Source organism: Centrocercus urophasianus, unplaced genomic scaffold (assembly GCF_019232065.1).
Source record: "Centrocercus urophasianus isolate 14NV4802_14NV808 unplaced genomic scaffold, USGS_Curo_1.0 seq_29, whole genome shotgun sequence".
NCBI lineage: Eukaryota > Metazoa > Chordata > Aves > Galliformes > Phasianidae > Centrocercus > Centrocercus urophasianus.
The window spans coordinates 703,028-724,991 of record NW_024884855.1 but is presented as its reverse complement, the minus strand read 5'-3'; the positions used below and the strand labels follow the sequence as shown (position 1 = coordinate 724,991).

General features: G+C 51.7%; 2 protein-coding genes across 6 annotated transcripts; one reads left to right on the top strand and one right to left on the bottom strand.

Annotated features, from left to right (window-relative positions):
- Positions 1-434: 434 nt before the first annotated feature.
- Positions 435-3,638, top strand: LOC122165256 (glucagon receptor-like). Its single transcript, XM_042828082.1, is given in 14 exon segments — positions 435-618; positions 621-712; positions 790-886; positions 1,022-1,129; positions 1,317-1,438; positions 1,518-1,624; positions 1,698-1,854; positions 2,199-2,358; positions 2,496-2,556; positions 2,634-2,703; positions 2,811-2,899; positions 3,031-3,169; positions 3,397-3,438; positions 3,567-3,638. Coding segments are annotated over 14 exon segments (1,500 nt in total).
- Positions 3,639-5,396: 1,758 nt separating this feature from the next.
- On the bottom strand, positions 5,397-21,890 carry ANKS3 (ankyrin repeat and sterile alpha motif domain containing 3). 5 transcript variants are annotated; one of them, XM_042828136.1, is made up of 18 exons: positions 21,808-21,890; positions 18,649-18,735; positions 18,305-18,480; positions 17,568-17,766; positions 17,232-17,353; positions 16,733-16,814; positions 15,935-16,070; positions 15,479-15,637; positions 14,165-14,290; positions 12,893-13,008; positions 11,926-12,093; positions 11,301-11,425; positions 10,932-11,073; positions 10,166-10,338; positions 8,949-9,034; positions 8,004-8,087; positions 7,447-7,541; positions 5,397-7,256 (listed from the first exon to the last, which is right to left on the bottom strand). In XM_042828136.1, exons 3-17 carry the CDS (start codon positions 18,472-18,474, stop codon positions 7,459-7,461), a joined length of 1,971 nt encoding a protein of 656 aa, XP_042684070.1. In that variant the 5' UTR covers positions 18,475-18,480; positions 18,649-18,735; positions 21,808-21,890; the 3' UTR covers positions 5,397-7,256; positions 7,447-7,458. The 5 variants fall into 5 exon arrangements, 4 of the variants coding, with proteins under 4 accessions (XP_042684070.1, XP_042684074.1, XP_042684072.1 ...); XM_042828140.1 differs by lacking the exon at positions 21,808-21,890 and adding an exon at positions 21,720-21,770; XM_042828138.1 differs by lacking the exon at positions 21,808-21,890 and adding an exon at positions 21,405-21,458.
- Between the last annotated feature and the right edge of the window lie 74 nt (positions 21,891-21,964).

The window sequence follows — 21,964 nt, the reverse complement described above, 5'->3', positions numbered from 1 at the left end:
GGGCTGTATTCAAGGGGTCCGCACCCCTCACCCCTCTGTCACCACCGCTCCAAGGGCTCAGGGGACTCCTTCTCATCCTCGCCTGTTCCCCCCCCCCCCCTTCCCCACTGAGTCGCGCTCTCGGTGGGGCGGCCCTCATTGAGCCCCGGGAGGCGGTGCCGCCCCCACCCTCCCTCCCCCTTCCCCCCCGTCGGGGCTCGGCGTTGGTGGGAAGCGGCGGGGCCGCATTCGCCGCCCGTTCGCTGCCGCGTTCGCGTCGCTGAGCCCCGGGCTGCGGAACGGCCGCACACGGTAAGGGAACGGGGGGCTGCGGGGGGAGCCGTGCTGAAATGGAGGGGTGCGGAGAGATCGGAACCCCTCGGGGGTACTGGGAGCCGGGTAGGGAGGCTGCGGGGGGGCTCAGCCAGGGGGATGCGAGGCGAGGGAGAGCTCTGATGGGAGGGAGAGCTCTGGGCGGAAGGCTCCGGACCCCAGTGGCACCCGCCGTGCCCCGGCTCCGCCGCCGACCACCTGGGGCAGCCGGGCTGCGGGGAGCGGTGCGGTGCGGTGGTGGCTCCCCGAGGTGTCGGGGTCCGGCAGGGACACGGCCCGGGGCTGAGCCGGGACCAACCGCGGGGAGCAGAGCGCCGGACCCGGCACAACCATGAGAGACGCCCCGGGTCCCGGGTACCTCGTGCATCTCGCGTGGATGTGCCTCTTCTCTGCCGTGCCGGTAAGGGGCGGCCGTGGGGACCGGAGCTAGGGGAGGGTTGCCCTCGGGGCGTCCCTCTGAGCCGCTCTGCGCCGCAGCACGGCGCGGCCAAGGTGTTGGAGAGGACCTTCGAGGAGTGGATGCGGTACCGGGATGAGTGCCTGCGGAGGATGGCGAGCGAGCCCTACCCCGCAGGTACGGCTGGCAGCGGGGCCGCTCCGGGTCACAGCGTCACGCCCCGAGGGCTGCGGGTCTGCGCGCCTCGTGTGGGGCAGCGGGGGGGTCTGAGCTGCCGGCATCCGACTGTCGGCTTCTCCCCATCGACCCAAGGGCTTTTCTGCAACCGCACGTTTGACATGTACGCCTGCTGGCCCGATGGCAGCCCCGGCACCGCCGTCAACGTCTCCTGTCCCTTCTACCTGCCCTGGTTTGAGAAAGGTGACGCTGAGCCGCGGCCGTCCCATAGCTGGGGCTGTGGGGCCTGGGGCTGAGCGCGGTGGGTCGGGATGAGAGGGGCCAGGAGCACGTGAGGCACGGGGAGGGCAGTGAGAACATAGTGCCTATGGGTGCCCACTGCCATCTGGGGGCTGGGCATCCCGAGGAACTCTGTGCTCCGTGCCCGCAGTGAAACACGGGTTGGTGAGCCGGCGCTGCGGTGCTGACGGGCAATGGGTGATGGTGAACGGCAGCCAGCCGTGGAGGGACTACTCACAGTGTGAGGAGGAGCTGGAGGATGGCGCCGAGGAGGTGGGAGCCCGGCTGGGGTGGGGGCACCCCAAGGCACGTGGCGGGCAGCGGGTGCTGAAATCACAGGGCTCGCCTGCAGGAAGGCGCCCGCAGGCTGATGGTGAGCTTCAAAGTGCTGTACACCGTGGGCTACGCGCTGTCACTCCTCACCCTCATCTCCGCTCTGCTCGTCCTCACCGTCTTCAGGTAGGAGCAGGGCTGCGGGCCATAGCGTGCCCTGGGTGCAGCTGAGGGCTGCTGACCCCACGGCTCTCCCCAGGAAGCTGCACTGCACCAGGAATTACATCCACGCCAACCTGTTCGCCTCCTTCGGGCTGCGGGCCACCTCGGTGATGGTGAAGGACGCGCTGCTGGAGAGGCGCTGGGGCGCAGAGGTGCTGCAGGTGGCCGATTGGCAGGCACTGCTCAGCCACGAGGTGAGGGCACGGGGGGTGTGGGTGCATCCGGAGGGTGGGTGAGCTCTTGGGCCGTGCACCCAGCCCGTGGGCCGTTGGTGTGTCCGTGCAGCCTGTGAGCAAGTTCCTGAGCCGCTCAAGGATCCCATAGGCAAACTCTGGTGCTGTTTCCCCACTGTGGCTGAGCACTTTGTGCTCCCGTTCATTGTGAGGGAGCTCTGAGGGACGCACGTACCTCACAGCGGAGGCCTTGGTGCACCGTGCACACCCTGGCTGAGCTCTTGGGGCATCCTTGCGTGTGGTGGATGAGCTCTTGGGGCACCCCATGGACGAGCCCCCAGCCCCACGCCGTCTCTCTGTGACAGGCAGCACTGGGCTGTCGTGCAGCACAGGTGCTGATGCAGTACTGCATCCTGGCCAACCACTACTGGTTCCTGGTGGAGGCCGTCTACCTCTACAAGCTGCTGATCGGTGCAGTCTTCTCTGAGAAGAATTACTACCGGCTGTACCTGTACCTGGGCTGGGGTAGGAGCCACCCGGGTGCATGGTGGCATGGGACCGTTCCTGTGCCCCACTGCTGCCCCACAGTGTCCCCAGCCTGGGGCCGGTTTCTCAGCTCAGGCGGGTGCTTGGTTTTACAGGGTGTGCTGTGTGACTTGCAGGGACCCCCGTGGTGTTTGTGGTGCCCTGGATGGCCGCCAAGTACCTGAAAGAGAATGCAGAGTGAGTGGCTGTTTGTGGGGCCTCATCCTGCACCCCAGCACCTTGCAACCACACCTCTGTCTGTGTCTCGTGGGCAGGTGCTGGGCGCTGAACGAGAACATGGCATACTGGTGGATCATCCGCATCCCCATCCTGCTCGCCTCCATGGTAGGAAACCCCTGCGACAGTGCTGGAAGCTGGGGCAGCCCCTGGCTGGGGTTGGGGTGAAGGGAGGGATGGCCCTGCTCCATGGATGCCCTGCACTGTCGCCCCAGATCAACCTGCTGATCTTCATGCGGATCCTCAAGGTGATCCTGGCCAAGCTGCGCGCCAACCAGAAGGGCTACGCTGACTACAAGCTGCGGTGAGCGGGGGCAGCAGGGCAGCCTGTGCTGCTTCCTCCATCCTGTGCCTCATTACATGAGAACCCTGAGCTCTAATAAGAGCTGCTCCCTGCTGGCTGCCGTGCCCATGGGAAACCTTGCCCTCTTTCAGGCTGGCCAAAGCCACGCTGACACTCATCCCCCTCTTTGGGATCCACGAAGTCGTCTTCATCTTTGCCACCGATGAGCAAACCACGGGCATCCTGCGCTACATCAAGGTCTTCTTCACCCTCTTCCTCAACTCTTTCCAGGTGAGGTGGAGCCACAGCCCATCCCTGTCCTGGGCCATAAGAGTTGGGGGCCCTCTCTCCCTTCCTTCTGCCCCGATGGTGACCCAGCTTGAGGACAAGGACAGCCCCCTCTCCCCAACCCACGTGGGCAGTTGGTGTGCCTGCACTGGGGATGCTCTTAGGGACGGCCCCAAAGGCAGCACAAAGCCCCCATCCCAGGGGACTCACAGCCATCTTTGTTTCCATAGGGGTTCCTGGTGGCTGTGCTGTACTGCTTTGCCAACAAGGAGGTATGTGGCTCTGGTTTTGGGTCGGGGCTGTGGAACAGAGTAGCTTCAACTTTGGCTCATGAGGGTGGGTGCTCTGCTCGTGCTGGGAAGGGCATTGCCAGGGAAAAGCCATGGGTGTCTCACCCCAGGTGAAATCAGAGATGAAGAAGAAGTGGCAGCTGTGGAAGCTCGACCACCCCACGCTCTGCTGCACACAGTGACAGCAGCACCGCAGGGCTCTGCTCCTGCTGGAGGATCCGATTCCAATGCACACAGCGAGGGAGCAGCCACCAGCAGCCCCACGGATGTGTGCAGAGCTGCAAGGAGCAGAACCTGCTGCCACCAGGCCCAGCCGTGCACTGGCATCCAACCTGTGCTGGCTCCAGTCACATCCCGAGCTGTGCCAGCACCACGCTGGGCATTGCACTCCTGCTCTCCTCACCTAAGCCGGGCCACCTTCCCACCTCTCTGTACCGAGGTGCTGCAGCAGCTGCTCACCACCACCCTGCACAGAGCAATGCAACCCCCACCAGCCTCTTCTTGTCCTGCCGGCTGCCAGCTCTCCTCCCCAGCGCAGCACCGCAGCACCTCCTGGAGCAGCCTGAGCCCTGACACTGCATCAGTTGCAGCAGGAGCTCTCTTCCCAGCTCTGGTGCCCCCATAAAAGCTGATTGCAGCAGCCTTCCACCCCCAGCCCCTCACTCTTCCCTTGGGTAGCAGAACAGGCCTGCTGCCGAGGCTACAGCTCCCATCACACAGCTCTTTGCTGCTCCAGCAGCAGGGAGGAGGCAGCTCTTACTCCCAGCTCCATGCAGGTGAATACGGGCGGTTCTCCATCACTGGGAGCGTGGCCCAGCCCTCGGGAAATGCAGAGGTTGGAGGAGGCTGCACCAGGCTCTGTGGCTGAGCAGGAGGTTTGCCAGACAGCTGTAACCCCTGTGAGACCATTTTGCACACTGACTCTTTTCAGATGTAAATAAAGGTTTATTTTTCAGCAAGCAGAGCACGCCACTCGTATGCTCTGAGGGAGGGAAATGGCTCCTGGGCACTGGGATAAGTGCAAGAGTACACCTGCAGCTAAATTTATGTACACACTGCTGGCTCCAGGACAATAAACAGATAGGAAGAGCACAGGGGCTCTCAGTACCTGTGCACAAGATGGCACCGTATTCCTTTTCCTTGGGTTACATAACAGGTGACACGAGGAGGAAAGCAGCAAAATAAATCACTATAGTGATAAATAACCCAAGGAGCATCTGCAGCACACAAAAGGCCTGCTTGGCACAGAGTGAGGAGCTTCCCCCGGACAGGACAGGATTGCTGCCTGGCTCTCTCTCTGCCCTCTTTCACTCTCACAGCAGTGTGCACATGGATACTGCTATGGGAGCTGATGCCAAGCTGCCTTGGAAAGAGAAAAGCAGGCTGTTCCAGGATGCAGGGACTGCAGGATCACATGAATGCGAGAGTGTGCCTATATTGCTCCTCTGCCTCCAGTCCGGAGTGCCAACACAAGATCACAGCTTGGCTGAGGTTTTGTGAGCTGCCTTGGTGTGACTGCGCTCCCTCGAGTGGCAGGCTGGAGCCAGGCACAGGATAACATCTCACCGTGAGCAGAAAACCCCAGCACGTGGCTCAACAAGGCCTAAATGCATTTCTGAGCTACTGCAGAGACAACTCTTGCCACGCAGCCAGGACAGCGGGTGTAAGAGCAGCATGCTTGGTTACCTGTGAGCACTCGCTCCATCACCACCTGCCCACGGCTGCTCCCAGTCCGCCTCCCCTGCTGGTGCTGTGAGGGCATCACCTCCAAGATGAACCAGACAGGGATCGGGAAACAGGGACGAAGCTGTCCCAGAAGCTCACGGCATGCAGCCCCCTGCGGGAGAAAGCTGGAAGTGCTGCACATTCCTGAGATCAATTAATAGGTTACTCATAGTGCCACAACTCCCTCCAGGAAAGCCCACACAGGAAGCACCAGAAACAGGTTTTCAGCTTTTATTGTTTTAGCTGAGTAACAAATGTTACTTAATACAGACAGCTTGGCTTCAGGTAGCACCAGACACCCTGCTGCTTGCACAGCTGCCCTTTCAGCACTGAATACTGAATTACCGCCCTGAATGGAACACTGCTCTATAAAACCCCACTCCTGGTGATCCCCCTTGGGGCATCTGGGCTCCTGCAGAACCCATCCCGTGGGATTCCCTTCTTCTTTCACACTTACCGAGTCTCCGGCCCACCCGTACTCCAGAACAGGGAACGAAGGACAAGAGTCAGATGTGAGCAGAATCAACGCCCCAGCTGAGCACACTGCAGCACTGCAGGCTGTACCCACCTCTGTGCCCCCAGGTTGTCCCCAGGCAGCACAGTCACACTAGATGCCATCCCCACCAATGGGGGACTGGGCTCCAGCTCACCTGAACAGCTGTGGGCAGCTGATCAGAAGTGACAAGCTCAGCGGATGGAGCAGAGATGGATTGTTGTGCTTTTTCTGGCCCTTAATCAGAGGTGCTGAAAGAGCATGCAGTTTCTTCTCAAGGAATAGATGGAGACCATTACAGATTCCTCAAGGCCATCAGTCAGACAGAAGATAATTCTCCCCCAAGACTCAGCAGTACACAGGAACAGTCACTGCAGTTCTGGAAGCCGTTTCACATCCACGTAGCAGTCACCAGTGCCCACTTGGACTCAATGATCTCTGGAGGTCCCTTCCAACCCCTACAATTTCATCATTCTGTGATTCTTTGCCCAGCTCCAAGAGATCAGGCAGTCCCCCCCCTTGGGAGGCAGCCTTTTCCCCACACCTTTTGTTTGCCCCATGAAACTACCTCACACTGCCTACACCAGGATATCTCAGCAGGCTTCTTTCCCAACGCTGAAGTCTGAGAACTAAGAGCAGGCAGCAGCCAAGGACTGAAGCATGGCAGTGCAGCTACATTTGAGGTGGGATTTCTTTTATCCATCTTAACCAACCAATCCCTCAGCCCTGGTTCTGCCTGCCTTGGCGCCCTGCAGCTTGCCAGAGGCAAAGCAAACCAAACAGTCTTGAGCTTTTCCTTCTCTCTCATGCCCTTCCAGGGACACATCTGCTTTGCAACCGCTGTCAGTGCTGGGATCCTGGCACCAGCAGACCTGACCACTGGAGTCTGCTGCTCGTAAATGCTTGCCACAAAGCATTTACCACAAAAAAGACCTTTGGAAGAACACGATCAAAATGAACCCTGAAGGGGGCAAGAATCTGAACTGAACCAAGGCAGGCTAGCTGAAGGGAGTAGTTTTGAAGTATAGATCTGAGACAACAGCAGGGAAGATGTTCCAGCTAGACTTGGCTGCATGTGTTTCTCAGACATCACCAACTCTGCTCACTTTACTCATCTCGCGAGCCTGCACTCCTTACTGCCTCAGACACATTTTCTGTGTCAGCTCCTCAGCAACTACCACTCATCAGTTGGAGGCCTTGGGGAGGATAGGATGTGGAAAAGGATAATTAGTCGATGGCTGTGGGCAGCTGCCAGCTTTCTAACACAACGTAGCCCTGAACAACAAAGGCTGCAGGAAGTTGAAGGCAGATAAATCCTTTGGGCTTCTTCTCTTAACTTGAACTTCTGGTACAAACAGCACAGTCCTGGGAACCTCGACAGGAATCAGGCCCAGAGAGCTGCCGTGCCCTTGTCCTCCGCCGTCTCTCTTCCTCCTGGCACGTTCTGATGGCCGAGACCTTTGTCCACACATCTGCCAGCTGTCACAACGCCCCGCAGAGCTGCGGCTGCCAGCACAGCGCTGTGCTCCTTCTCCCTCCATGCTCAGATTCCGGGTGGAACAGTCACCCGACGTCAGCATTCCTGCGGGCACCAGGAACAGCAGCACAGTGACCCTTCCAGCAGAGCACACAGAGCATTTCCCAAATGAAAATCCCAGTCAGAGGCTATGACAAGCACTGAGCACGTGCAGCAGACAGCTGCTACCTGCTGTAAGGAATAATGCCCCCCCAATCCCACGGCCCCTCTGTGGCTGTCTTTAGGTCCCACTCACCATCCTGCTTTGTTATGGCTCTAGCCAGCTCTGCGCACCCTGCCCTTGGGCCTGGAGCCTTTGGAGGTTTTGAGTTACCATCTGCAGAGCTTTTCCTGAGGGCAAACCAAAAGCAAAGAGTCATTATAAGCTGCACATAAGTCATTACAAGCCTGCAAGTGGTCAAGAACAGCCTGCAGACTGCTATCCTGCCTTTACCCTTGCAGCTTTCAGGGCTCTGAAACAAGAGCCCTGTTACTTGGACAAGCTCCTGTCTTCAGGACACAGGGTTTCCAAACCCCTGCACCAGCAGCTCTGATTACTGATCAGTAGGAGAGAAATGGGTTACGGACTCCTCTCAGATCAGATCTGTCAGCAGAGGATGAAGCACAACTCAACATCTACAGTGAGAATTAAGAGCAAGAAAATGCCAGTGACAGCTTTATAGCTAGGAGACTTCCCAGGATGAGAGGGGGTTACTAGGTCCCCCCAACCCACACCTCTGAAATGATCAAACCCTGCCCTGCCACACCTCCCTCCTCCAGCAGTCACACCATGTGAGCAGTCTCCCCCCTTACCCATTTCTCCCACGCATCTCTCGAGGACAGCTGACAGCTCAGGCAAGCTCAGAGACTTCAAGGACAGTGGCCATCCTTCCCGTGCTGTAAGAAAGGAGCCACACATTTGTCAGTGAGCCTGTTCTCTGCAACAGACAAGGGTTTGGTGCTGCTGGGAAGTGCGTACACCAAAAGTTGTTTCAGTTATGGGTTGAGTCACAGGTGAAGAGAGATGGAATTTCTTGTGACAGAAATTGAGTATTTGTTTTCAAGCAGCTCTACCACTTATGATTTCTCCCCCCCCAAAGCACTGGTTAGATCACAAAGAAAGATCTCAGATTAACTGCGGTGGACTGAAATCATCAGCTCTGTCCATCTCACTTTCACCACCCAGGCAGCAAAGGTCAGTGCATGTAGGGCAGCATGACTGCTTGCAAGCTCCCTGTGATAAGGAGCTGCTGGGCCAACCCTGTCCAGTCACACATAGCAGCTTGCCTCAGCACACGAGCAGCACAATCCCCCAGACCCGGTCAGAGACCCAACAACCATCCATCTCTTCTGATTCAGACCCTGCTGTAGTGCACACTGCTGTGACACACCTGAGAGACCCACGCTGCAGAGCAGGAAGGGGAAGCTACAGGCACATGAAGTAGGACTCCACTGAGTGCCTCTGCTACAGCTTTGCATTTTTAGCCAGAAACAACTGCCAGGCCCTCGAGCTTCCCACCTGCAAAGGATCAGAGCCCCAGGGAAATTCTGTTGCAGTGAAGAGGCAAGACCTTTATGCTTAAGTGGAGGTGTTTAACTGCTCCTCTGTTCCCATACTACATCCAGTGTCAGCAACAAAAGACAGGCATACAGCCTGCATTGGGCTCTCCCACTGTATGCTCACCCCCTGCACCTGTTTACCCACCCTGCACCCATTTTAGTTTAGCAGCTCTTCCATTCCCAGCACTTGAATCTCACCAGTTCCCAGCTGCCCCTTTGTGTCCAGCACTCTGCCAGCTGCCTGCTCTTGTGTTAGCCGGGAGGACAGCTCTGCTTGACAGGATCTGCCAAACAAGACAAATAAAGCCTGTTAGAGGTGCACAGGATGCTTTCTGGAACAACATGCTGCTCTGTGCCCTCCTACATCCTGCAAGTACCTGCTTGGGATGCCGAGGGACCACATCTAACGCCCTGGGTTACAAACTGCTCCTTGTTCCTTCCCAGGAAGAGGAAGACGTGCCCCAGACAAAGCTCAGGGCGCTCTCCACTGTGCCCCATCTCCACAGCAATCTCTGCCCCTGTCCACAGAGGAGCTGCGGGGGGAGAAGAGAAGGAGGGGGCGGAGTGAGCAGGAGAAAGCCTAAGCCAGGGGCACCTGGTTTATATGAGAATCAAGCCCAATCCAATGTTCCTAGCAGACAAATGAAGCTACCTCAGGACAGGGGCACGTGTAACGTTTTGATTGACGCCACACCATCAGTTCAAACAGTGCAGCCTCAGCTCCTCAGGGGGAGCAGTGCTCTGGGAATGTCACTCTGCTGTCCTTGGGAAACCAAAGCCAATCCCTGGCTGCCCCCCTGCCCCGTTGGCTAGAAACTATAGCAGTAGGACCATTGTAATCTCAGTCCTACCAGCCAACAGACCAGAGCCCGTGACAGACCAGGAGTTCAGCTTGGGTCAGGAGAAAAGCACCAGCAAAGGATATATTACAAGGAAGGGAAAGATGGAACTCATAGGCAGTGGGCAAGAACAAGGCAAGCTTTTCTGTCAGGCATCAGAGGCAGGACACTGAAAGCCTTCTAATACTATTTGGAAGTTAGAAACTCTTGCATTCATGCAATCACCAAACTACACCCTGGTAACCAGGTTTCACGTAAGCATAAACAAACTACTTCAGCCTTTGGTTTCAAAGGTGAAGGTGCTCAGCTCCTTTGAGTTGGTACAGGAGCACTCAGCATCTCTGAAAGGCTGATTGTGAACATTCACAATCCACACATCTGACTAAGGGTCGATATCCATTCTCATGGCTGTGACTTTCCGCTAGAGAAAGTGAAAGAGAGAAGGTTCAGACGCCTAGCGAGCTCTCCTGCCTCACAGTAGCAGTTACCTCTAAGAGTGCCAACATCTGATCTCTGCATTGCCCAAATTCCCATTTTCTTCATTAGCTTCAGTACCATTTTCTGGGAGCAACTTACTTGATCTGGTCCAGCAAGACCCCAGCATCCTTGGTGACAGTCTGAGCCTCTCGGAGCTGGCACTGCACAGCATTCCAGGTCTCATCTCTCTCCATCAGACAGCTTTCTGCCACTGCACGCAGCTTCTGCTCTTGGCATACCTGGCCTTTCATCACCTCCACCTCTTCACATCTCTACAGCAGGGCAGAAAGGAACAGATGACTAGGCTGCAAGTACTGTACATCACTACCAAACACCTGCTCTGACATCTCTATCTTTATTGGATAGGGTCCCTATAAAAAGCTTGCCAGAAGCAACAAAAAGGAAGCTGTCCCACTTGTTCACATGCTACAGATTCTATCCAGAGACCAACTCAAGGTTACAGTTTCCTCTTGCTCTCTATTTCCAAAGACATTCAGTTGATCCTATTTTCTATACTGATATAAGCCTATCTGCTAATGACTGGCCAACTTCACATACAGCAGTGCTACCAAAAAAAAACAAAAGCAGGCATTCAATTCCATTCACCTTCTCACCCCTCCTCCTCTCTGCTTTTAGTTCTCAAGCAGAAGAGAAACAGATGAGAAGACTTTGCAAGCATGAAGCAGAGACAGAAGGAGTGAATAATTTGCTCTTATGGGTTATGGTCAGTGGACACAGAAGATGTTGAGTAGATCAGTTATTTGTTCCTTCAACCCAGCCCATCGGAGGCAGAACATAGCAGTATGTTGCTGAGCATTCCCTAGAGCATAACGTGCCACTGAACATCTCACAGCAGCTTTCTTACCTTGTGCAGCTGAATGGCCAGCTCCTGCATCTCAGCTTCCAGCCGATCCGCATAGGCCAACTCCAGGGCATCACTGGGCGGCCGAGCATTGCTGTGCCACCGGGCAATAGCTGAAGTCATCTTCCTCTTGGGTCCAAACAGCCTGGTGGAAGAATGGCAAATTCAGGGGGCAGGCACTGTACCACCTGTACACCTCCGCAACCTCCTGCCTCCTTCGAGCACCTCCGACAAGAAACTTGCTGCAGCCAAAAACTAAGGGATATGGGATTTGTGTGGGAGGCTGCCTAACTAGAGAAACACCAGCTGAGCTTTTTTGACCAGGCTGCACGTGTGGCTTTAGGCAGGAAGAACTACCTCACAGACACTCACGTGATGCCAATTTCCTTCAGATCGCTCTCCGTGAGGGTCAGGAAGATGCGGAGGTCAACATCCTGCTCTTCAAACACTTGCAGGTACTTCAGGCACCCAATTTGCTCAAGGAATGTTGCAAGGTCCTGCAGCACATACAAAGCAAACTATTTTTACCACCACGAACAAAACCATAACCACTCCCTTTATCAGCAGCAACGTGAGGAAGATGCTGCTGTGCCTTCCTAAGTTCTAGCAACAATCTCTACTTTCCCTTAACTGCCCTTCTTTATAATCACACAACACAAGTGGACTGGCCTGCACATTGCAGTCATGACATCTTGTAACAAGTGCAGAGAAGACAGATCAATCAACACTTGCCCTAGGCCCCATAACAGCCCCAAAGGGATCTGGAATACATCTCCAAGCAGTAACATCTAAACTAGCAGTTTTTCACACCAGAAATCACTCTTTCACAAGCATTTATACCTGGACAGTCATTTGGCATCAAAAACATTTTGGGGTCAGCTTCCCTCTTACCTAAGAAGGCCAGGAAAGCAGCTTGGATAACCTCAAAGAAACCCCCAGTCTTGACACAGTGATGCAATCTGCACTACTTCAGACACAGCTTTCTGTCCTCAGTTACCTGGGGTCCCGTATAGGCAGGGGGCTCAGGAAAGACGAGGTGCTGACTAGAGGCTCCAGCCTTCCCTGGGCAGTGGCTCCACTGACCATCACTGTTGCTGTAGCGATTCTTGACCTTGAAGCTTTTGGCTTGTTTCCTACTAGGAGGACTGCCTGCATGGTCAGAATCCTGAAGAAAAAACAGGAAACAAGGTGAAGGATGGTCATGCAGAGATTCCAGGATCACAAGTGCAGGCTCCAAGTCCAAAGCTCTGAATCCAGGCAGGGGTCTACAAACAAGCAATAAAAGCTAAAGAAAGACACTGTCAGAAAGGGTTGAGTCAAATCACTGTCAAGATGACAGCTTGTTACAGCATGACCATCTGTAATGGTGACAGGCTCCTACAATCCCAGACTATGAAGTAACATGCTGCAAAGAGCAGCAGTGAATCCTCCCTGAACCACTACAATGCTTTGAGCTTCCTTTGGTGAGAAGCACAGAGAGGACTTGTGGCTCTTCTCTGCAGCAGCCCAGAGCTGGCTTTAAAGAATGAGCTGTGACTTGAACCACAGAAAGACTGTCACCTCTTCTTCCCCTTTCATGTTTCAGAATCAACAACGTAACACTGTTGTGCTTCTCTAAACCTTACAGAACTGCCCGATATCTTACCAAGCTGGAAAGCACTGACACACTTCTAGTAAGAGACAGACACCCTTTACAGACTGCTAACCAGATGGCATTCAAGGAAGTGTTCAGAAGCAAGAGAGAGATTAGAAAAGTACTGACCCACCATCAACAAGCTATGCTCTCCAATAGCTGGCTACCAGCCAGAGACCAAACAAGCCAATCCCCAAGTAGGGAAGCTTGTTTTCCTGTCCCAGTACACCAGCCATCCTCGCTCAGCCTGGTGCTACAGCCTCCTGTGGAGGTAGCAGGCTGTGGAAGGGTGACAGCACAAGCTAAGCCAAAGGAAAATGCACAACCTCACCTCATTGCTTTCCAAGGAGCCTTCGCTGCTGACCCCCAGGGCTTTGGTCAGGCATTCGCTGCTGCTGCTGCTGCTCCTGATGGCTGGTAGGTTGTTGGTGAAGAAAACATTATCCTCTGGAAAGGAATAGGGGAAAAAAAAACCTTCAGGTTGCACTTGATCACAGTCAGGACTGTTTGGCCACACAACAACTAGTGAGATCTGCTGGGCGATAGAACAGAAGCCTTGCTTGGGTTTCCTCTTCACATGCAACATTCACGATACAAAATGATTCTGAGACAAATATCACAAGCCTGACTCCAAGCACTAGACTTTCTCTAAGCCAGTTTAAGCACCACAGAGAGCAGGAAGGCCAAGTGTGGATGTTTCTGAGTCTGGTGGCTCATTGCCATTAAGCCCACACTCCCCTTACTAAAACCCAGCAAAGATCTTTCCCTGAGCACAGAGCCAACAGTGCCACATCATCCTCTGTCAATGTAGGAACTGCCCATAATACCCTTCATTGTACTGTTTTACAGGAACAGAGAATGGTTGAGTTTGAAGGCACCTCCTGAGGCTGCACTGTCTGAAAAATCACACTGAAGCCAATTAGAACCATGTAGAGGAGCACATTCAATGACAGAGACTCTGCAGCTCCTCTGGGCACTCTGCTCCAGTCTCAGACACTCACACAGTAAGAAAACATTTTCTTAAATTTGGAGGGAAACTCCTCTATTTCAGCCTGTGCTTATCACCCTGTTCCATCACTGGATGGGAATGAGAAGTGTCTGGCTCCACCATTCATTTATTTGTACACACTGATACTCCCACAGAGCCTTCTCTTTACACTAAACCATCTTGACTCACTTGAGCATCTCCTTGTGAGGGAGATACTTCAGCCTTCAACATCTTAGTGGCCTTTCCCTGGATTCTGATTCTTTTTCACTCAGGGAAAGTCTTCCTTGCTCCAGACCTCTCCCTGCTCCAGACTCCAGGTTCTGGGAGCTTACTACTACAGACAAAGGTAAAGCTAGCATTCAGAACCTCACTTTTTTTTCCCCTCCCTGTCCTCACACTGTGGCATCTCACTCTGCTTGGAGAGTCGAGCAACCTCTTTCTGGCCACTGATACAGTGGTGTGATGATACAGACCAAGGTCAGAGGTGAAGATCCAGCAACCACAGCTGCCTAACAGTCTAAGGGCATTGGGAAGCAAAGACGGGAGCCACAGGTCTGGTCTCACCACCCAGTTGTGCACAGCAAGTCACATTCTTTTTCTGAGGTAGTGACTTACCCCTGCTGCTGCTGCTCTCCACATCTTGCTCATTAATTGGAGAGGTCACATCCCTGTTCCGGATATCATCAGCTTCACAGCTGCCATCATCACTGAAGGTAACATAACCTTGAGGCAGGACTTGCTCTGTGTGCAAGAGGAAAGAACAGAGCAATTAAGATGCAAGTTATGAGGGAGGTTCCAGCAGAAGGAGCAGTAGCTCAGGTATTTGAAAATAATCAGAAGACCTGTTTCAACTAACAGAAACCATTTTAAAAAGCACACAACAATTGGAAAATGCTCACTGTTCTGCTCACAGAGAAGCAGAATCATTTCTGACAGGTTCCTGGCAATGCCAAAGTATCTGCAGGCATGCCAGCAGTCACATACAGAAAGAGCTGAACTCACCCAGCTGGGAAAGGGGCTCACTGACTGCACAGCAATTCCTCTCAGGAAGCAGCCAAGGACCAAGAGATGCTCTCCTCTCTGTAGCTGGCCCTTATATGAACTCAGAGGTTCCACCCTACCCTGGGCCCACCCTCCCTGGTGGCATGGGAAGTACAGGTGCAACCAATTTGCCTGTGCTCCCTGGGCCAGCTACAGCCCTTCACCAGGTGCTCACTCACCAGCTCCTCATGACCCAACACATCCCCCAGATACCATCTACAATCCTCCCTACATCAAATCAGCTGTGCTTTATTTACATGGCAGCACTGATGAAAAGACAGAGGAAAGAGCTGAAACAAACTCAGCAGAGATGCACCTTACTTACGGAGCAGCTTTCAGCAGTTCTCCTCACACCCCCACCACTGAAGTGGGAAACCCACTTGTTTAAGAAAGCAAGATACCAACTTGCCTCCAGCTAAGCACACCCTGCAAAGCTAACCTCTCTGCACCTGTGATAACACCCCAGCAGCATCCCACTTATTTCAAAAGCTACTGCTTTGATACCTACTGCACCATGGACAGCAATTGTATCAATGTTAAAAGAATGAACTAAGCTTTGAATACGCTCTTAAATTCCTATTTTTTTTTTAAAGTAATATTTCAAGCATGAAGACAAAACAGAGGTCTGGAAGCAGCAAGTTCACTCTCATTATCAGCATTTGTCCTGCACACAGCATCCCATTCATCAATATCCAGCTCAGACCAATGCACTCAGTGGGTTTCGTTTTGTTGTTGCATAACCTTGTAGGAGGGAGTTAAGCATTTTTGTTTCTGTATAAGTCATGCATCAAGAACTCTAATGAAAAAAAATATTGTGCTTTACAGCTCCTTCTGTGCCAACTTGAGAAATCACAAGTGACTCTCAGCTAGGCTCCTAACCATTCTTACCATAGCAAGATTGCTTCTTTCCTCCAATTCCAACTGCTGTTATCTTAGCCAAAGCCTGGGGTCCATCGTGGATGCTGGGACCCTTGGTCCTACGAACAGGTCTCTGCCTCTGGGGAGCAGAGCATGATTCATCTGAGGAGCTCAGCTCTTCATACTTTCCTGTGGTCCAAAGAGAGATTGTTAGCAGCATGGTAATTCATGTACCTACTTACTACTGATCCTACAAGAGCAACAGAAAAATAAAATGTTATAAGACAGGAGAGAGTTTAACTAGGTCAGAAAGGGGCCAGTAAACCATAACAAAAAGAAGTGTTGCATCTCTGCTTCTTACATCCTCACAAGCACTGGAAATTCCAGGTCAGAGCAGCTAGTTTTACCCATATATACATAATGCCACACTGATCAAGCACCTATCTTCAGGTTCTATCTTAAAACAAGCAAACTAAAACCTGTTACCTGGACCCCTGCAGAACACCTTGGGCACTGGGGCTGCGTGCAAGTCTATCAACCCCACAATCTTTGTATGCCCATACTTCATGGCCAGCGTCCGCGCCGTGGCTCCAGTGTTATCTCTGGCATCTGCCTTCACCCCCTACAGGAAAACAGGTATTTGAAAAGCTTATAGCATGTCACTATGAAATAAGATACTCAAGACAAATTGTCTTAGTTTCTCAAGCCTACCAGAAATACAGGCTCACCTTTGATAGTTCAAGCTCCACTAATAAATGCCTTTGTTGCCTCTCTAATCATTTGCTCTCAACAATCCCCAAACACGAAGCAGCTCTCTTACACAGCTCTTGTGCACTGCCAGGAGCTAGCTGGTTTTTTTATCTGAATGCTTTGCATTGCTGCCTCCTTCTGGAAGTAAGCTGGGCCATTAAATGAGATATTAAAAACTAATTGTTTGACACTAAGACACATGAATGCCAATAAGCTTCAGGGCCAAGGCAAGATGTCCACTAGCCCAAGTGTATAAGCTTGTGAACACAGCACAGAGATTACTGAATTAGCTGCTTCCTGATTGAGTCAGGATTCAGTCACATCAGATAAGGCCTTATACCTGCTTGTGAAAGGCAAGCATTGTACAATTAGAGTACTAGCCTTCAGAAAACAGATGCTTTCAGAAACGTGGGGCTTCAGATCAGAGATGATTGTCAAAGATCAAACACTGAAAAGATGGATATTAGCCTTGTGCTATTTCCTCTGAGGGTCAGAACTACAGATTTTCATTTAGAGACCTGTCTGGACACTCACATGATTGAGAAGGTACTGAACAATTATCTCATGGCCAGAAGCAGCTGCTTCCATCAGAGGAGTATATCCATACACAGGCTCCCTAGAGAGAAAAAACACACAGGAGCTAAAAATAATCAAAGAGTAAACGTTTCTTTTGTTGACATACTGTAATTGGCTTCACCTTTATCTGAGTGATATGTTGGCCATTCTACTGCATTCTGGCCTCTCAATAAATACAGCAAACATTACTCTGTACAGAAACAGGCTATTCCTCCAGCTGCACTCCTACCTCTCAGTGACAAAACCCCAGGACCTAACAAAGCAAGAACCTCTTGCTGTTCTTAGGCAATTTAATGTGCATAAACATACCAGCAGATCTCAAGTCACAGGAATTCACCGCACACTTCAAAATGAGTTCAGAAGGTGCTGTGCTGTTTACTTTCAGTTTACCCCACAACTAAGCCAGCAACAAATCTCATCTCCCTTGACAGAAATTAAGCAATAGATTCCTCCTTACTTGCAGTTGGCATTCGCCCCGTTGTCGAGTAAGAACTTGACCATCTGCTGATGTCCAGCACTGGTACAGTGAAATAAGGCAGTCCAGCCATGAATATCTTTCATCTCCAGCTCTGCGCCTTGCTTCAAGAGAACAGAGAATGTTCTTTACTGCATCCCCTCTGCTGGGTCTCTTAGCCACTGCCCCTCTGTGCTGCGATACCAAGAGAGTTTAAATCCCTGTCAGGAAGCTGGACTCAACAGAACAAATAACACAGTGGTTGCAGCTGATGAAGAAGCCTACTCTGTGCATGTAAGCCACTAGCATGGCTTTACCTATTCCTTACAGAATACACACCTGGAGAAGGAAGTAAGCAACGCTTTCATTTCCACAGCTGGAGGCTAACATGAGCGGTGTCTGCCCCTCTGGGGTTGGGATGTTCACATTCACCCCTGCCTCCAGCAGCAGGTGCACAATGGTGTCATGGCCAATGTAGGAAGCATACATCAATGGAGTCCAGCCACCACAATTCTTCTTATTTAAATCCACATCTCCACTAAAAAAAAAAATAAATAAATCAGCTAAATTACTGGCCTGGAGCTTGCAGTAGGTGCCTGTAGTCTCTACTACCATCACTATATTGAAAAAAAGACTTTAAAATACATCATCCAGCACTGAAGGCTGCATGGGAATTCCTGCCAGCTCTGGAAGCTTCCATCAAATTACTGAGAGCTTTTAATCAGCAGCCTTGACCCCTCCACAACTTTGTGCCTAAGAACACATGCAGAGTTCCACAGGGTTGCCCCTGTGGCAAAGTAAGACCTGCATTGCTGAATTATAGAATGGCTTGGATTGAAAAGGACCACAGCGATCATCCAGTTCCAAACCCCTGATACGTGCAGGGGGGCAGACCAGGCTGCCCAGAGCCACATCCAGCCGGGCCTCGAATGCCTGCAGGGATGAGGTACCCACAGCCTCCTTGGGCAACCTGTGCCAGTGCATTAAAAAAACAAAACAAAACAAAAAAAAACAACAGAGAAAAACCTTAAGTCACTGAGAATAGCTGAGCTGTGCTCTCTCCAACACCTCCTTACCACTGAATACACTCCTGCACCACTTCATACTGGCCAATGGAAGAGGCTGTGTGCAAATCCAGGGGAACATCCAGCTCTTCCCCACACAGCATCTGACCCACGCCGTGCCACATGGACAGACTGCGGCTCAGCAGCTCCGACTCGCTGGCTTCATCGCTCAGCTCCGACATTCTGCCCTGAGTAAACAAAGCAAAGGAGACTTTCAGATGCTGACCTCTGCCTTCCACAGAATCCTGCATCGCCTCTCAGCTCTGCAGCTCTAAGGTGCCCCAGACTTGGAAGGTGAGGTCAGCTCAGAGGCACAGAGTTTCAAATTCCTACCTTTACTTCGATCCCCTCCTTACCCTGATGTGGTCTGAAGAATTAAGGCTTGTCAAGGAGTTTTGGGGGCAGTCCTGTCTTGCAGAAGTAGACTCTGCGATCTGAACACACTGGAAAAGAAAAACCAATAATACTAAAAACATCTTTCAAATCACATTCTAAGACTTCAGAAAGCCTGGCTTTATCTCCTCCATTTTAATCAGAATATGCCTAAGGCAGCTTTGGATAGTTACAAGAAGAGAAGGCATTAAACTCCTACTTAACTGTTGATGGCACGCTTAGTGCTGCACAAAAGAATGCAGTCCTTGGTCTGCATGTTTCATAATTCACAGAGAGAATTAAGAACCTGTGTCAGGAGAAGCACTAAAAACACCTGACCTGAAGCACAGCCTAATCTAAGATTTAGCCATTAATAACAACTGCCTGCTGCTCTCCAAGTTATTTACCACCACACCTGAACAGGTTGCACACTTCATTATGTCATCGGATCATAAGCAGATTGTTTCTGCTGTCCATCATTTCTGCAGCAGCCCAGTCCTGTCTGTGAATCCTGGAAACTGCTGCAGTGCTTTGAGCAGCAGTGCACCTGCCCCACTGCTATCTGAGCACATCCACATTCTGCAGACAGTAACTTAATTACAACCTAACAATTTCAGGACTGCCTGGAAGGTTTATTTTCCATCCACAGCCTTGGGGAACAATTCTTTATTAATCATTTTAACTGCTCACAGGAGAGCTTTCTTGTTTGGCACTTCAGAAAAAGCTCTTTGACACAAATGCATCCATCATCTGAGGTCTTCAGCCATGGTTTCAGGCTACATCTGCATCAACTCAAGGAGAAGTGCTGTCTCAACACCTCAGTCTTGCTGCCTCCAGTGCAGCACTTCTGGGGTTTGATGGATCCCACCACGTATTACATGGGGGTAACAAGCTAACAGAGACATTTTTCTTTCCTGATAACTTCTTGCCAGTTTAACTCCTCAGACCGATTCGTACAGGAGCTACACAAACATCACATTTGGCACCAATTAGAAACAAAGGAGAGACACCATAATTAGCTTTTCAGTAGCAGCTGCTCTTTCGATTGTCTCAGCTGCAACATTAGAAAGCAAACAGGATTTGAAAAGAATCAAGACTCTCCTGCAAGAACCAGCCCCTTTCCTGACACCACAAAAGTCCTTCAACTCCTACATCTCCACTTCCCATCTGATTTTTAACTCCCACACCTTGCTTCCTTACCCTCTCAACCCTTCATTAATTTCTTAGGGCCAAACAAGAACCACCCTCTCTTCCTGATCAGTATGCATCAGTAATAAATCATTCCCTCCTCAAGATTTCTTTGCACAAGCACCTGTTCCACCTAATGACAGCAATTCCTATATATCACACTGGTAGGGCATAAGTCTCACACAGGAATACACAGGGCTGAAGACAAAGGACTGAACATCTTGAACCTCCAAAACAAAACACAGAGGTATGAAGGGATACAAGTGGATTGTAAGCAGAAGTAGGATTGGTTCTCATCACAGCTGCCTAAGACTTCTGGTAGAAGGCAGAAAGGCATGTTCACAAGTGGTAAGAAGAGATAAATTCATGACAGTCTGTAAATACACGTTCAGATAAAAATAAAGCTTGCTGCTTTCCCTGCAGATTGCTTTTTAAATTGGTAAAGACCAAACATCAGTGCTTTTTACAGTTAACATATCCAGAACCTGCCTCGTGTCAGGTGCAAGTTACAAACACAACCTTGGCCAGCTGTCAAGGAGCAATGCTGACATGACAGAAAAGTTATGCTCAAAGCTCAACTCCAGAACATTCGAGACTCTCAAATTCATTCCTACTAACCCAACTCTGCTCGAAGTACTTACATTTTAGAGTTTAAAACAAATGAAGGTTTCACTCCACACTAACCTGAAGCATGATGTCAACTGAGCAGTCATCTGAGAGAACACAAAGAACTACTGAATGAAACCCTGAGAACAACAGAAGCAATCAGAAACTAAAGACTAGAAAGGAAAGACTGACTGAGGGTGTCTGGTCTAAAGAAAAGAAATCTAGGGATATGTTAAGAACTCTCAAGCACATAAATGGCTGCTGCAAAGAGAAAGAGGTCAGATGTAAGCTGCTTCTTGTGGCCACAATGGATAAGTCAAGATGTAATAGGCTTAAATGGTAGCATAGAAGACTTGGGCCAAAATGCATAGGAATTCCTACATAATTAAAAAGAGATTGTGACAATCAGAAAGGTCAATACAGTAGAGGATCAATAGAGGAAATAGAGGAGAGCAGTAGCAAAGGGACCAGCACAAACGGAATGGTGTTACAAAAGAAAAGAAGTGCTCACCCATCTCTGGAGATGCAGGCTTACAGGGAAAAGTCCACAACAGAGAGATCTCCAACCAGAGACCCTGCCCCAGTGGCAGTCTGCCCTTAAATGAAGTCTAAAAGAGGTGAACCCAGACTCCACTCCTTCCAGTCTCACAGCTAAATTGCCTCCACCTGTACTCCCAGGTCCTTTCCCCATGTGCTCAATGAGTGGTTCAGGCCATGACTCAGTTCCCATACACAGAAGTACTTGGATGGGTTACCACTAAAGATCTGACGGTTAAAAATAAGCTAGATGTCACATCCCACCTGCCACACTAGGTCAACACCTCAGGAACATTTACAGACAATTCTCACATTATGGCAAAGCAATTCACTTGACATCCATTGGAAGCCTTCCTCAGCCCCACGAGCCAGACTTCATATTTCAGTGCATCATCACTTATGGACTCACCAAGATCAGAACCCTGCTGCGCTGAACCTCAGAGCAGGCAGCCACCACACAGCCCTGTCCTCAGGGTGCAGACAAAACCAGAATGCAGGAAGAAAGAAAGAAACAATAAGAACTGTCATGAAGTCTGCAGTGATTAGCACCTTAGCATCCCTCTCGGAAGGATAACTCCAAGAAGCGACGTTAGAGAAAAGAGCTGGAAGAGCAGCATTAAAACCTCAGGGGCCCTTAGGCCCCAGGAGGGCAGGCCAGGCCTACACCCACCGCGGGTCGGCATGACAGGGCGAAACGCTCTGACCGCACTGCTGCGGGACCCACCGAGGCTCCGGGCGGCGCAGCGCCGGCCGAGCAGACCGCTGCAGACAGCCGGACCCCGCGCGGTGACACAACGCGCCACGCTCCTCACCTGCACGCCCGGTGGGCTCCACTACCGGAAACGCGCGCAAAGAATACTGGGAACTTCCGCCCCGCCGCCCGCTAGGTACTGTGTGTCCCAACTGGCGGAAGAGCTAAGCCCCGCCCCCCGCGGCAGCGGGCCAATAAGTGATGCCGCTCGCAAGGGG

Bases quoted from the DNA above. Each gene is read 5' to 3' on its own strand.
- ANKS3 (XM_042828136.1), bottom strand. From the start codon at position 18,474: ATGTCGGAGCTGAGCGATGAAGCCAGCGAGTCGGAGCTGCTGAGCCGC. The intron at 12,094-12,892 runs GTGAGGTTGTGC...TTTTTTCTTCAG, and splicing joins GCTCCTTGGAAAGCAATGAG to GATTCTGACCATGCAGGCAG. The intron at 11,074-11,300 runs GTGAGTGTCTGT...TTCTTCCACCAG, and splicing joins CTGAAGGAAATTGGCATCAC to GCTGTTTGGACCCAAGAGGA.